This window comes from Scyliorhinus canicula, chromosome 3 (genome assembly GCF_902713615.1).
Source record: "Scyliorhinus canicula chromosome 3, sScyCan1.1, whole genome shotgun sequence".
NCBI classification, from domain to species: Eukaryota; Metazoa; Chordata; class Chondrichthyes; order Carcharhiniformes; family Scyliorhinidae; genus Scyliorhinus; species Scyliorhinus canicula.
In genome coordinates, this window is record NC_052148.1 from 205157822 (window position 1) to 205174243 (window position 16422).

The 16422-nt window shown below is 42.6% G+C and overlaps 1 protein-coding gene across 1 annotated transcript in view; it reads left to right on the forward strand.

Annotated features, from left to right (window-relative positions):
- The first annotated feature begins 258 nt into the window (after nt 1–258).
- LOC119963246 (caspase-6-like) overlaps nt 259–16422 on the forward strand; it is a 40948-nt gene continuing 24784 nt past the window's right edge. The window contains exons 1-3 of the mRNA XM_038792054.1: nt 259–387; nt 12833–12877; nt 15867–15900. Coding sequence (XP_038647982.1) covers nt 366–387; nt 12833–12877; nt 15867–15900 — 101 coding nt within the window. The 5' untranslated portion in view covers nt 259–365. The remainder of the gene's footprint in view (nt 388–12832; nt 12878–15866; nt 15901–16422) is intronic.

Sequence of the window (16422 nt, forward strand, 5' to 3'; positions counted from 1 at the left end):
GATAGGGGGTTTTGGGGTGTGGGTGGGGGGGGTTGGGGTATGGGAGTTTGGGGTGTGGGTGGGGGAGTTTGGGGTGGGGGTGTGGGCGTTTGGGGGTATGGGTGGGGGGGGTTTGGGGGTGTGGGTGGTGTGAGTTTGGGGGTGTGGGCGGGGGGTTTTGCAGCGTGGGTGGGGCAATGCGTGCCAGCTGCTGGATGCACTTGTCAGCCAGTTGGCTGCCCCCGGGCTGAGTGACAGCTCGGTAGACCAATCGGAGCAGGAGGGGATGGGGCGGGTGATCGCAGGTTTCCAGGAAGCGGCTGCTGGAGGAGAAACAAAGAGCGAGCGGAGGAGAGCCCAGCATAGCGCAGCCCGCCATCGACACCATGGCAGCGAATCCCGAGCCAGGTACTGGGAGCGGGCCCGGGACACCGGCAAAGCGGCCGGTGTGGGGGTAATCCGCTGGGTCGGCTTGGGGCGGGGGGTTCGGGCGGGGAGGAGGGTTTAGTCGGGGAGGGGGGTTTAGTCGGGGAGGGGGGTTTAGTCGGGGAGGGGGGTTTAGTCGGGGAGGGGGGTTTAGTCGGGGAGGGGGGTTCAGTCGGGGAGGGGGGTTCAGTCGGGCAGGGGGGTTCGGAGGCCGGATGGATTTGCTCGGTGTCGCCAGCTCCCCTCGCAGTGTCAGGGCGGCCACTGTTTGTAAGTCAGCATCACATCGCGGTGCTTCAGTGCCTCTCCCCAGGTAAACACACCTGAGGAGGAGGGAGTCCCTTTGACAATAGAACAACAAAGGGTGACTGACACCATTCAGGGCAAAGCAACTAATTCAGTCACTAAATTCGGCATGTGTTTCTGCAGTGTGAACTATCCATAGGATGCACTGCATTAACTCAATATAACTTCTCAGTCACCTCATACAGGTGACCTTCGCCATCTGGAAGGTCAAGGACAGCAAGTGTATGGGGAAATCATCACCCTTCAAATGCCCCTCCAGATAGTGCAAGACTCACTATCTGGATTAGAACCTATATTGTTGTTTGTTCATCCTCACTGGGTCACAATCCTGGACCTCCCTATCTAATAGTATTGACAGTTCTCCTTATTGACTGCAGAATTTCAGGATGTTGGCTAACTACCATTTCTATGTGTAACTGGGAATGGGCAATAAATGCTAGCCTTGTCACATCTTGACTTAAAACAAAACTACAGCGACTGGAAATCTGAAACCAAAGGATAGAAAATTCTGAAAACACTCAGCAGCAATCAGTCAGCTTCTTTGGAGTGAATGGACAACCTATTGCAGTTGACCTTTTCACATGGGTGTCCAGATCTGAAAGGCGACCTTTCCCTTTTGTCCCCAGCAGCAGATTGAGGATCTCTGTTTTGAGTTGGATTGATTTAGAACTGAGCATTTAAAAAACAGAATTCTTGTCAAAAGCAGAATTATTTTGGGGCAGATGAGTCTGCATTTTCTGCATTCCCGTACCAGCCTCCCCGGACAGGCGCCGGAATGTGGCGACTAGGGGCTTTTCACAGTAACTTCATTGAAGCCTACTCGTGACAATAAGCGATTTTCATTTTTCATTTTTCATTTGGCTTATTGTGGATTTATTGTGTAAAAATGTAAGTGAAACATTCAGTTACGAGATGCCCACAGCAAGCTGCATAATAATCCTTGCTATGTTGTGCTATCCAATCTAGCCAGCTGTAATGTGTTTGTTTCTCAAAACAGAGAGAGCCGGCAGCATAAGCAAAGGAGAATAAATAGTTGCAGTAAGAGCAAGTGTGTACCACAAAATAAACTATGAATAGCAGAGCTAATTGGACAGAGACGGGTTGTAAAAGTAGACTGAGGAAGCTGAGGTTTGTGTGAGTTGGAGGCGAGATGTACATGAAGTGAAAGAAAGCAAACTGCCACGCCTAGACAAACAGCCTTTTCTCGCAGCTCCAGTATTAATATAGTGAATATTGGTGAAAGTGTTATAGAAAATAATGCCAAACCCACTTTAAAAAGAAATATCCCCTATGATTTTTCTACTCGTTTGTTTGTAGAAGTGTCCAAGACTCCAGGATGATCTTAGAGGTTTGACAATGTTGTGTGCAACAAAAGGGAAGTGAGCACGTACAATGAAATCAGAGTGGGGAAGAGTGCAGGTTAGAAAGAAGCAAAGGGAAAGAGTGAAGGTGAGTGTGCAGTCGAAGCAAAGAGGAAGTTTCGGGGCAGAGTGAGTGGAAACTTGCAGCACAAGCAAAACGTTGGGGTGTGGGAAGTGTGAGAGATGCAACAGGAAAGAATGATTAGTGTGTGTACACATCAGAAATGGAGGAACAGTGTGGATGCTTGAAGCTTGCACAGTAAGGTCCTAACTGCTAGTTGCACCTTTTTGAAAATGAACATTTTTACGTCAGATGCTTTGTCAAGTAAGAACTGAGGCTGCTTTGTTGTTTTTCCCACCATTTATGAAACATGTAATAATTGGGTGTTGACACAGGACAGGTAAAGAATCAGACATGTGATTGTGCACTCTTTCTGGACAAAAAATGAAGCGAATAATTTTAATCATCATTTTTCAGAACTGAATACAAAAGATACGGTGCAAAAATTAGATTCGAGTAGGTAGAAAAGGAAAAGTGTTTGCTTCTGAAATGTGGGCTTAGAACGGGAAAGAGCTTGGATGAAAATGTTATGGAACTTAGCAGAATTTCAATGTTCAGTGTTCTGGATAATTATTTTGAAATAATGACTACCGTTTCACTGAAATGACTTCATTACTGATTACGTGCTACTGCAGGAGCTGAAGATTAAACCCCACGTACTGAAGACAAAGGACTCTCTCTGAGTGGGCAAAGAAGGATTAGAGAAGAGCTAAGAGACCAAAAAAAAGTGAATTAAATATGAGATAGGCTGAGGTACGACTGAATATTGAGGTTGTAGAACTCACTATGATGAACAGCATAGACCTATGAGTAATAAGGATGCAGAATTCGCTATATGATGACCAGTATAGATGCTTTTAAGGGGAAGATGGATAAATTGCTGGAATACATTCATGGAATTACAATTACAGTATAGGTGTGAGCTGGGTGAAGACATGAGGTGACAATCTATGTGAACTGGGGCACAGTGGTTGAAGGCAAGATGATGAGAGCAGGGTTAATGTTTGGACAGTGATGGTCTGTTGTAAATCTAAATGTTATTTTGTTTTCCTATCTTTTTTTGGATTAGGAATCTGTTGAAGTGTTTCAAATTAAGCAAAATGCTCCATTTTATTTATATCTAATTTGTAATTGAAGATGTTTGGTTACATTACTCTGTTCCCTTGGTGCTGAATTTTCACCTCCTTAGGGTGGGATGCAATCTGCAACACCAGAATATATAAGCATCAGCAAGGTTCTCAGATCTATTGTCATTATGCAAAATACAAGTGATTCTTTATAGGCTAAATACAAGCAACAAAACAAAATTCACTAAATAATTTTGAATCCTTGCTTATCGTCTCAAAGAGCAGATGGCCCATTCTTTAGAAGATCAGTTTGGTCCAGATGTTACCTGGTTTATCTTCGAACTTTCTCTCTGAAATGAAGTTACTATAAAGCCTATGGAACAATTTTTCCACAATGCAGGTGCTTTGGCATTTGCAATAATCAACCAATCACATCTTTCCACTGCCCAAATTTATGATCTCATGAACCACTTAAAAGCCCCAAAGGAGCATTTTTGATCGATGATCTTGTTCAATTTATAATGCCAGATGCGCTGTATTTAAATATAGATGAGCTGAGGTATGACTTGTGAGTAATAAGGTTGTAGAAGTCGCTATGTGATGACCAGCATAGATGCTTTTAAGGGAAAGACGGATAAGTTGCTGGAATGCATTCATGGAATTACAATTACAGTATAGGTGTGAGCTGGGTGAAGATTTTGAGGTGACAACCTATGTGAACTGAGGCACAGTGGTTGAAGTAATGTCTGAAGACAGAATTTATTCTTATGACTTGCTTCTAAGCAGCACGGTAGCACAGTGGTTAGCATTGTGAGGGCTTGGCCCCTAAAGGTGCGGAGAATTCCGTACCTTTGGAGAGGCCTGACGCCGGAGTGGTTGGCGCCACTCCGCTACGCCGGGACCTCCCGCCCCGCTGGGTAGGGGAGAATCCCGCCCCAGATCTCTAACCTATTTATCGCAGAAATAAAGCTATTTTTGATCTTAACTGGGTTTGCTGAATCACTGAGACAGATCTTGATGTGGAAGAACGGTTTACCGCAATTTTCATGACCTTCTAAATCACTATACTTAACATATTACATGCTAGTATGGAGTTTTACTACACTGTAGTTTTGCAGTATAAGTGGTCACTTTTTGTTAAATATATTTACTGCCAGCTGTATTAATATGTTCCTTGCAAAAATGAGATTGAAGCAACGAGTAAGCCTTATGATAATTGTAACAGAATAAAATCAGCAATCGCTTTTAAGGACATTTAAAAGCAACTTGCACTTAAGCAGTAATTTGCTTTTATTTTACACTTCTCTCTGTTCTGTGTCCGTTGCTCTGTGTCCGTTTATCTCAAGACCTATTAATGCAATCAGTACTCTATTGATGAAAAGAAAGAGTGCGAGTTGCAGGTTGACATGCAGGTTAGCTCTTGGTCTACCTTAAACTTGAGCATGTAACATTTTATAATGTAATCTTCCCCAAAATAGTAAGAACTCACATAATTGGGATTACTCACAGAATTGCTGCCTTTAACTCTACCAATCACTTTTGAGACTTTTAGTTAAGGATATATTTTTGGACTTGGCTACCATGCTATATATACTGTAGCTCACAAAATTATGGCTTATTCTAGTAGAGCTTATTTCTGGGAAGACCAAGCCAAAAGTGTTTAAATTCTAGTTTACTGTAAGTTTACTGCAGTGAAAGCTCTTTTAAGTTGGGCAAGGAGTCTTGCTATTTATAGTGATTTCTGCAGTAGTTGAAAGTTCACTCTTGGTAATTCAGTCAATTTTGCTCATATGAAACCAACAATTATTTTGTTTGTATTAAACAATTTTAAACACCACGTGAGATTTTTCAGAATTTCCGTTCAAATTAACTAAATTTAAAAGTCTAGATTGTAAAGAATTGTTTGTCAGGAAGATGCAATTTTTAGACTATCGACCCCATGGTATTTATTAATGCATTTTATAGTATAGCCAAGATAAGACACAAGTGTAATTTGACTTGTGATAAAGCAGCACAATTAGGCACAAAGTGCAAAAAAAATAGTCTATTAAACAAAAGGTCCATTGTAATCTTACTATTGAAATATTTATTCATGTTAGCTGAGGTTTGCGTTTTATTACTTAATTGCATGTCCCCATATTTCATTCATCAGTAAAACCTTGAATAATCCCATTGCTGCAATAGCAGAGGTTAAAATCTAAAAATTAATATTTGGTAGGATGGTGCTGCGAATCCCCACTGGCTGGGATAGGCCATGCGATTGCATCTTACGTAATGTCATGAAATAAAACCCTACCTCAAATCAGTTTGCAACCTAGTGCAATGCTGTCTGAACAAAGCACGTGATTGAATTACGTAAGCCCCTCATCTGTTACTGTCTGCCTTGGGAATCACTACAGGCAAAACAAGGGTTGCTGTAAACTGAATTGGAACCACAAATCCAGCCACCATTTGAAATAGGAGATAGGGTGTGTTTCCGAGAGATGATGCATCACTGCCTTTAGATAACACGGAAAGATGGTGTGCTGTCTGAATCCCTGCATTTGTTACTGCTTTGTGATATATAAATGTGCACACATTAAGCGTTTATCTGTTGAAGCAAGAATTGGTTGGGCCAGATTTTGCTGCGAGTCGTGAACAGACGGCTGACTTGTGCTTGCCCATTATGCAGATTTTGCTGTGAGTCGTGAACAGACGGCCGACTTGTGCTTGCCCATTATGCACGACAAGCAACTGTATCTCCTTAACCAAAGTGAAGAATTTTTAAAGAGCAGTGCAGTCTGAAGCAGGAAGTGTAAGGATATTTAATTCCAGGTTATATCAGAAAGTAAATAAAGAGTGGGAAAGTAAGATGGGATGGAGAGAAGCTGTTGGAATGCATTCAAGAAATTACAATTGCAGTATATCTTTGGGCAGGCTACACATTTGTTAATGTGAACTGGGACACGAGAGTTGAAGGTAGCTCTGTGACAGCAGGGCTGTTTGGGCAGTGGTGGTCTGTTGTAAACCCAAACATCATGTTGTTTTCCTATCTTGTTTTTTGGAGTAAAGATCTGTTGACTAATATCTGTTGACTACAAAAGTATTTAAAATTAACTAGAATGTTGCGTAAAGGAGCTGGTTTAGCTCAGTGGGCTAGATAGCTGGTTTGTGATGCAGAACCAGGCCAGCAGTGCAGTTTCAATTCCCGTACCAGTTTACCCGAATAGGCGCTGGAATGTGGCGACTAGGGACTTTTCACAGTGACAATTGGGCAGCACGGCAGCATGGTGGTTAGCATAAATGCTTCACAGCTCCAGGGTCCCAGGTTCGATTCCCGGCTGGGTCACTGTCTGTGTGGAGTCTGCACGTCCTCCCCGTGTGTGCGTGGGTTCCTCCGGGTGCTCCGGTTTCCTCCCACAGTCCAAAGATGTGCGGGTTAGGTGGATTGGCCATGCTAAATTGCCCGTAGTGTCCTAAAAAGTAAGGAAAGGGGGGGGGGGGGGGGTTGGATTACGGGTATAGGGTGGATACGTGGGTTTGAGTAGGGTGATCATTGCTCGGCACAACATCGAGGGCCGAAGGGCCTGTTCTGTGCTGTACTGTTCTATGTTCTATGTTCTAATAAAATATTATTCTTATTATGTATTAAAAGAGTAACATTTTCTCAGTTCTTCTAAGAGAGCTTATACTTATACCTAAGCCCCACTGAAATTAAATGGGATTGGGGGGGGGGGGGGGGGTGGAAGAAGAGACCACTTTAGAAACTGTACACCATTCTAAATTTACTAACTCGAATGATCACATGGCCAATAAATTGTGATTTGTATCTTCTATTTACCGTGTACTTTTTTTTTCCCCAAAAAGAAAATGAACTAAAATTGCTGCAACTGGCAAAACCCATTTCAATAAACCAAATTGTGTAGTTGGTGACAACATTTGCCTGCAAAGATCTGGCAGTCTCTAGTGTGGTTGTCCTCCTTCCTGATCATTTGAATCTGGCACCAAGTTGAGGGGATCTTCAGTGTTGTCATCAAACAGGGCATGCAGCCAATCCCATTGAAGAATTCTCACAACCACTTATTCCAAATTTGATAGTGGATTCAAGGTTGGGACCTGGATATTAGACTATCATAAATTGTGGAAAAAATTATTAAACAGCTATAATAGCATAATCATAATTGAAGCGTTCAACATTACGGATATTAATTTTCAAAAGCCAGAGACTGTACAGAAATTAAAAAAAAAAAAAAATTTAGAATACCCAATTCATTTTTTCCAATTAAGGGGCAATTTAGTGTGGCCAATTCACCTATCCTGCACATCTTTGGGTTGTGGGGGCGAAACCCACGCAAACACGGGGAGAATGTGCAAACTCCACATGGACAGTGACCCAGAGCCGGGATCGAACCTGGGACCTCGGCGCCGTGAGACAGCAGGGCTAACCCACTGCGCCACCGTGCTGCCCGACTGTACAGAAGTTAATATGAACTGCTACGCGGTTTTAAAAACCCGGATACACCTCATTAACAAGGCAAGACTCTTTCAGGTTCTGATGTAAAATCACAGGCCTGAAATATTAACTCTGTTTCTCCACAAATGCGGTCAGACCTGCTTGGTATTTCCAGCATTAAATTTTTCAGGGTTTCCAACGGTGATGCAGCGTAAATGGGGAAGTTCTTACTCGTGCAATAACTTTAAAGTTGCCGATTACTATCTGCAGGGACCTCCATAGTACACTCTGGAGGAGGCAGGGAATCACAGGCAGCAACTTCTGAATTTCTGCTATCTTACCTTTTTTACTGCACATGCGCAAACTTAATCGGTTTCACAGGTTAATGATAGTGAATGCTGATGGTTTTGTCATTGTTACAACTGTAAGAAAACATCACCAAATATAAATAGCTTTTAAATGAGGATTGGGCAAAACCTCTTCATTTTTAGATTGAAAAGCCGACTGTGATGCCCGTCTGCATGGACTCCAAAATATGAGTTTACACCAAATAAACTATAGAATATCAGCATTGTCTTTCAGGGTTTGGAGAAATATCCTCAACAGGTCCCAGAACATAAATCTTGTTCCCTCCTTCATTTTGTTACCCTCCCCACTCCAGTACCGAAATGAGGAGTATTACTATGCCGAGAGCTTTTAGATAGCCAGGGTTCTACCACCGTCAGTATAATTCCTGACCAGTGCACGAGGTTTTCAATGGTCTTCTCTCGTGGGCAGAGAAGTGGAAATTGCAATTCAACCCAGAGAAGCGCGAGGTACAATTTTAAGAATCTGTGGAAAATACAAATCTTGTAAGCATTGTGAACTGTGAGGAGGTGGACGGTGTAGAACAGGGGTGGGCAAACCTTTCCGTGCAAGGGCCACATTCAGAAATTCACAATTTTAAAGGGCCGCATAGTATATTAAGTAAAATAATTAATATTTTAAATAGCCAAAATAAAAGGTCTTTAAAGAAAAAAAAGCACATTTATTTGAAAAACAAAGTAACTCAGTAAGTAACAGAACAATGTCAACGAGAATGATGCATCTGACTGCAGTCATTTACCAGTTTGTTGAAATCAGGTGTCAAGTTGCTTGTGCTGATCCTTAACACTGTCAGAAGCACAGCCTAGCCGAGTCAACGATAAAAACACGTGTAGTGGGGTGGATGAGTGGGGCTGCCTTATTGGTCGGTTTAGTTGGGTGTGCGACCAATAGGAGTCCAGGTTACAAACAATAATAAGGCTTATTGTTTGTAACCTGGACTCCTATTGGTCGCACACCCAACTAAACCGACCAATGAGACAGCCCCACTCATCCACCCCACTACGCGCGTTTTTATGCGGCCCGCCAATGAGGTGCCCGGAATCATAACCGGCATTTTTGAAAGCCGCTGGGGAAAAGCCGCTGAAGTAAATGCGCTTATTCAATAAGCGCATTTACTTCAGCGGCTTTTCCCCGGCGGCTTTTCAAAAATGCCGGTTATGATTCCGGGCACCTCATTGGCGGGCCGCATAAAAACCTTTGTCGGGCCGCATGCGGGCCGTAGTTTGCCCACCCCTGGTGTAGAACATCAAAACGACACGGGTTAATGAAGAAGGGCAGACAAGTTGCAAATTAAATTTAATGCAGTGAAGTGATTTCATTTTTATTAGAAAAAACAGAGACAAAGTAAACAAAAGGGTCCTATTCCAAAGGAGGTACAAGAGTAGAGGACCTGGGCATATATGTGCATAAATCACTGAAGGTGGCAGGACAGGTTGAGAGAGTGGTTAATAAAGCAGACTGCAGCCTAGGTTTTGTCGAGAGTGCCATAGAGCACAAAAGCAAGGACGTTGCGTTGAATATGTATAAAACACTGGTTTGGCCTCAACTGGAGTCGAGCTCTCGACACATTTTTTTAGGAAAAATATGAAGACATAGAGAAAGAGCAGAAAAGATTCACAAGAATGGTCCTAGGGATGAGAAACTTCAGTTACGTAGATAGATTGGAGAAGTTAGGACTAATTTTCTTTTGAGGAAAGGAGGTTGAGAGGAGAACTTATGGAGGTATTCAAAATCATGAGGGGTTTGGACAGGATAGGAAGAAACTGTTCCTATTGATGGAAGGATCAAACCAAAGGGTGCAGCTTCAAGAAGCAATGATAACTTGAGAAAAACCTCATCTAGATGGCCTCTTTATATGCTATATTCTATGATCCTTCTATGCCAGGTAACATATTGAGTGCTTCAAGGCAGAGAATGAACAGTAAATTATAGGCCCATGTAGCGGATCACAAGTCCAATAAGAGTTTTTGTCCACAAATGCTGAAGGTTGTAGGACAGGTCAATAAGGTAGATGAGATGGCATACAATATATTTTCCTTTATCAGCAGAGCCATAAAATTGTAAGAGCAGGGAGTTGAACTGGATCTGTATAAACCCCAAATTGGACCACGGCTAAGAGTCACCGCATTACAGGAAGGAATGCGATTGCAACACTGTGCAAAGGATTTTATGAGATTGTTTCTGAGAAAATGGGAATTGTATCTATGTGGAAAGATTGGATCGGCTGGGAGTTTTCTTTGGAACAGAGGAGGTTGAGGGGAGATTTAATTAAGATGTATAAAATTATGGATCTATTTTCCTTGGCAGAGATCAATAAATACTGCATAGATTTGGAAGAATTTAGAGGGGAGTTGAGGCTGGATCTTTTCACCCAGAGGGTTGTAGGGATCTGGAAATCGCTGGTAGAGGCATGTAATTTAGAAGGCTACAGACCTTTTAAATTGAAATTCTGAAGCTAATCTGTTCAGTTTTAACGTAAAGATACCAGTTGTACGTTCTTTGACTGTGTAGGAGTAATGTAAAAAAACTAGTGAAGAATACATTAAATTTATACTGCACAGTATTTAATAACCTTGGACTGGACTAAACAGGTTTAACTAGTGTTGCATTTACTTCCTTAAGCACAACGTGACTACATTGTGGTTGAATCATTTTAATTCTGTTCATTCATTTTAGATGATTTAGTTCAACTTGGGAGTTGCAGATAAAAAAAATTGGCAAACTTTTATTTCTCTGTTATTCTTATTGGACTCTATATCCATCTCTGAGGGAAAAGTCAATGCTGTTAGCATATCATCTAAGCTAACATTGTTCTTCGTCCTCGTCTTTGAGAAGTCTTTACCTAGCACGTATGTCACAGAAACAGGTCATTCCTTTTCATCAGCCTGTGCTGATGTTCGTGCTTTACTGAAGCCTCCTCCCATCTTTCCTCATCTAACCCCTTATTCCATGTCCCCCATTTGCTCCTCTAGCCTTCCCTTAAATATCTCTATATTATTCACTTCAACTACTCCCTTTAGCATTGACTTCCACGTTCTCACCAGGAGTAGAGGATTTTGCCCAATTCCCTGTTTTAAAAAAAAAATTAATTCATGGGATGTGTGTGTCACTGGTTTGGCCAACGTTTATTGCCCAACCCTAATTGCCCTTGAAAGGTTGGTGGTGAGCTATCTTCATGAACTGCTGCAGTCCCTGTGGTGTAGGTATATTTCCAAGACAGGATGGTATGTGACCTGGAGGGAAACTCCCAGATGGTGATGTTCCCATAGGTCTGCTGCTTTTGTCCTTCTAGATGATAAGTAGTGTTGGGTTTGGAAGGCGCTGTCTCAGGAGACTTGGTGAGTATCTAGTATTGATGGCCTCTAGTTTTGTCTCCCTCGAGGGGTGACCTCTCTGTCTCCTCTCAAAATCTTCTTAGTTTTTTTTTCCAATTAAGGGGCAATTTAGCGTGGCCAATCCACCTAACCTGCACATCTTTGGGTTGTGGGGGTGAAACCCACGCAGGCACAGGGAGAATATGCAAACTCCACATGGACAGTGACCCGGGGCCGGGATCGAACCCGGATCCTCGGTGCCGTGAGGCAGCAGTGCTAACCACTGCACCACCATATCGTCCTAAAATCATCTTGTAATTTTTAAAGATGTGTTGCGTAATTCCTCAGCCTGTTCTTTTTCAGAGTAAATGAGACCCAGCTTGTTCAAACTTTTGTAAAGAGTTCTTGCAAAACTGGAGGAGCAGCACCTCCTCTTCTGATTAGGCACCGTACAGCCTTCTGAACTCAACAGCTTGAAACTTTTTCCTCCATCTTCACTCCCTTTTTTTCTCTCCTTTGTGCCAACTTCACCCCCACAAGGTCATCTGTCACTTCTTTAGTTTTGCATTGACCGAGCACTGCTCTTTGTTCACTGCTCTTTGTTTTCTTGTTAACACATTCTGCTAACTTACTTTTATGATTATCAGCATCTTCTTTAGTCTTTGAGACTACCATTAACACTTCCTTTGTCTTGTGTCCATGACATCTTTGTCAGTCTCTCCTTACCTCCCACCTATCCCAACCTTCTATTCTGCTCCAGCTCTGTCCCTGTCCAACTACATAATTCATCACATTTTTACCCCTCTGAATTAGAGCGATATGGACTTGAAACGTTAACTCTGTCTCTCTCCGGGCAGCACGGTGGCGCAGTGGTTAGCATTGCTACCTCACGGCGCCAAGGTCCCAGGTTCGATCCCGGCTCTGGGTCACAGTCCATGTGGAGTTTGCACATTATCCCCGTGTTTGCGTGAGTTTCACCCCCACAACCCAAAGATGTTCAGGGCAGGTGGATTTGCCACGTTAAATTGCCCCTTAATTGGAAAAAATGAATTGGGTACTCTAAATTTATTTGAAAAAAAAACTGTTTCTCTCTTCACAAATGAGTTTATCCTGCATTTTGTGTTTTATTTCAGATTTCCAGCATCTATAATATTTAGCTTTTGTCTGCAGCTCTGTTACCCTCTTCGTAAATGGCTTTTGCACCCTATTCAGTGCTTCTCCATTGTTATATAAAGTCTGGCTGGATTTACTCTGACTGACTTTGTAATGAGGCGATCTCTTCCTTTCATTTGAATGAAGCATGTTTGTGATGTGTTCACCTTGTAACACAAATTGAAGATCGCTACAAAAAGAGATTTTGTCAAAACTCGTCAGCAATGCTCCAGTTCTTTCCCAAACAATGTTTAAAGATGGTAGCTAATAACTAATATAGTAGTATTTCATCTTTGTTCAGCTGCTATTTAATATTATTTAGATCTACTGTCACATTCAGTATTATTAATAAAATACTTTCTTCATAGGTGTTACTGTTCAAGATAGTAAATCTGGTGAACAAAATGCGAATGGTAAGTAAATCCATGTCTTATTTACAAAAAGTAAGATAACATAAAATCAACAATATTTTGTATGCATTTCTGGACTGGAATTACTAGTTCTTATTTACGATCACTTCTATAAAACCTTATATCCCTTCCCCTTCCCCTTCCCCTTTTGAAAACAGAACTATAATGCTTATGTGTTGTTTCTCACCATAAACCCAAAAGGTTGAGATACTGAGCTATACTACAAAGAAGCTGAACCAGTGACATTAAACTGAAGTATTTCCAATTTAATTGTTGGGCAGATAATTGAGTTCTCCTGCACTGTCATTTATTATGATCTTATTTAAGATGTAAGCTTCTTCTTGCCTCCTTTTGAAATTCAGCTGCGGGGGAAAAAAATTCAGAATCATCACTTATCTCCTAATGCAAATATCTACAATGTTGTGTTTACTTGTAGAACTTCCAACGTGGCTCTATTCACTTTAAATGTCTGCTTTTCATACATAGATTCTTGGATGGTTTCTATTCCACAGACCCTCAGTTCCTGGCTTAATTAAAGTAGTCACACACTGACTCCCACACACAGCACATAGACCAACACAATATCCTCAAAAAACATTCAAACAATAACATTTCAGTACACTGGGTTCAATTTCAATCTTTTTTTGAAATAATTTTTATTGAAAAATTTTGAATTTATACAACAACAACGCACCATAGTAAAATACCAAAAATAACAATAACATTAACAATCATAAACATTCGCCCCACCTCCAGGAACACAGCATTTTAACAACAACGCAAATTAACACAATATTAAGTTACAGAATAGACACTACAGTAAGGAACACCCCCCCCCCCCCCCCCCCCCCCCCCCCCGGGTTGCTGCTGCGATTGACCGAGTTACCTATCTTTGAGTCAGGAAGTCCAGAAAAGGCTGCCATCGTTTATAGAACCCTTGTATTGATCCTCTCAGGGCAAATTTGACCCTTTCCAATTTTATAAATCCCGCCATGTCACTGATCCAGGTCTCCACACTTGGGGGGCCTTGCATCCTTCCACTTTAGCAGAATCCTTCGTCGGGCTACTAGGGACGCAAAGGCCAGGACACTGGCCTCTTTCGCCTCCTGCACTCCCGGCTCTACCGCAACTCCAAAAATCGCGAGTCCCCACCCTGGTTTGACCCTGGATCCAACCACCCTCGACACCGTCCCCGCCACCCCCGTCCAGAATTCCTCCAGTGCTGGGCATGCCCAGAACGTATGGGCATGGTTCGCTGGACTCCCCGAACATCTGGTGCACCTGTCCTCACTCCCAAAGAACCTACTCATCCTAGTCCCGGACATGTGGGCCCGGTGCAGCACCTTAAATTGGATGAGACTAAGCCTCGCACATGAGGAGGAAGAGTTGACTCTCTCCAAGGCATCCGCCCAAGTCCCGTCCTCTATCTGCTCCCCAAGTTCCTCCTCCCATTTAGCCTTCAGCTCCTCCACTGACGACTCCTCCACCTCCTGCATTACCTTGTAGATGTCAGACACCTTCCCCTCTCTGACCCACACCCCCGAAAGCACTCTGTCCATCGTCCCCCGTGACGGCAGCAGAGGGAACCCCTCCACCTGTCGCCTAGCAAACGCCTTTACCTGCAAGTATCTGAACATGTTCCCTTGGGGAAGGCCAAATTTATCTTCCAGTTCCCCCAGGCCCGCAAACCACCTGCCAATAAACAGGTCCCTCAATTTGCTGATGCCCGCCCTTTGCCACCCCCTAAATCCCCCATCCTTGTTCTGTGGGATGAACCGATGGTTGCCACCCAGTGGAGCCTCCATCGAGCCCCCTGTTTCCCCCCGATGCCGTCTCCACTGTCCCCAGATTCTTAGGGTCGCCGCCACTACCGGGCTCATGGTAAACCTCTTAGGGGAGAGCGGCAATGGCGCCGTTACCATGGCACCCAGGCTCGTACCTCTACATGACGCCATCTCTATTCTTTTCCACGCCGCCCCTCCCCCCTCCATCACCCATTTACGCACCATTGAGGTTCAATTTCAATCTTAAGGATAACAAGGCAATGTTTTATAATGTGTGGCGATGAGTGATTAACAACATTAACTTTTGCAGGATTTTAAAAGTTTTCATGGTTCAGCAATTGCAAGGTGGCAGATAAATTACGACTACCTGAATGAGATAGTGGTGCAATACCTCAGCCTTCCCGTCTCTCTCTGTGGCATTCAACATGGTTACCCATACTATCCTCCCTCAGTGCCTTATTTAGGATCTGTCACTATTGGACTGTCTTTGTGGTTCCCCTCTTGCTGTCCCAATCAACCAAACCTATTTTCAGCTTTGGCTACTCCCTTAGCTTCTGCATTACAGGAAGTTCGTGAATTGTTCCATTTATTTATTTTTGCTGATCCTGGGGGAGGTGCGAGTCTTGATCATGTCAAAGCTTATAATATATTGCTACTATCTACTTGGGATTTTGGGATTTTTAATAAGTAGTTCTAGTTTCTGGCCTAGGTTCTGAGGCAGGTGGTTTATTACTGTGTTCCCCATTCATTTGCAAATCCCTGCTTTGTTTTGTGTGCAGCCTACTCTCTGCTGCTTTAGTTATCAGTAGCTCTGTTAAATCTGTTTGCTATGCCTCTAAATTTATTTTTTTAATTCAAATTCACTGATGGTATAAATATGTATAGACCATTTAAGTAATGTAGATAAATTTGATGCAGGTGTATTCCTGGTGGTTCCATCACATGACCTTGAACTGCAGTCCCACCATTGGTCCATCCTCCAGGTCCACATCCTGTCCTCCAATTGGAAAATAGACGGGCTATTTGTTATTTGGATTTGTTTATTGTACTCTCTCATATAGTCTACATTATTTTAGTGTGTTCAGCTGCTTCATAAATACTTCAGTTGGTATGGCCCGAAAAAAAAAGAAAAGAAAAATGCTCATGCAGCAAATGACGGTATGGTTATCAGTTTGAATTGATGATAAATTCTTTTTCTTTTTTTTTAGTTGTCTGTGAAGTTGATTTTCCAACTATTCAAAGGTATGAAATGCTTTTAAATGTAACTTTTATTTATTTTAAAGATGAATATCCCTCAATTTTATTTGTGATCGCTTTTCAGCCATTTCAGATCAGATTGATCAGACTATCTTGTGGAGGGGACAGAAGTCCATCGCTGGTACCATGTAGTGTTGCCAACAGTAGGTGTATTCCTGGTGGTTCCATCACATGACCTTGAACTGCAGTCCCACCATTGGTCCATCCTCCAGGTCCACATCCTGTCCTCCAATTGGAAAATAGACGGGCTATTTGTTATTTGGATTTGTTTATTGTACAGTGAAAAGTATTTTTCTGCGTGCAGCTCAAACTGATCATTTAGTACATGAAAAGAAAATACGTAATAGGGCAACACATGGTACACAATGTAAATACATGGACACAGGCATTGGGTGAAGCATACAGGAGTGCAGTATTAATCAGATCAGTCCATAAGAGGGTCATTTCGGAGTCTAGTCACAGCAGGGAAGAAGCTGTTTTTGAACCTGTTAGTGCGTGTTCTCAAAC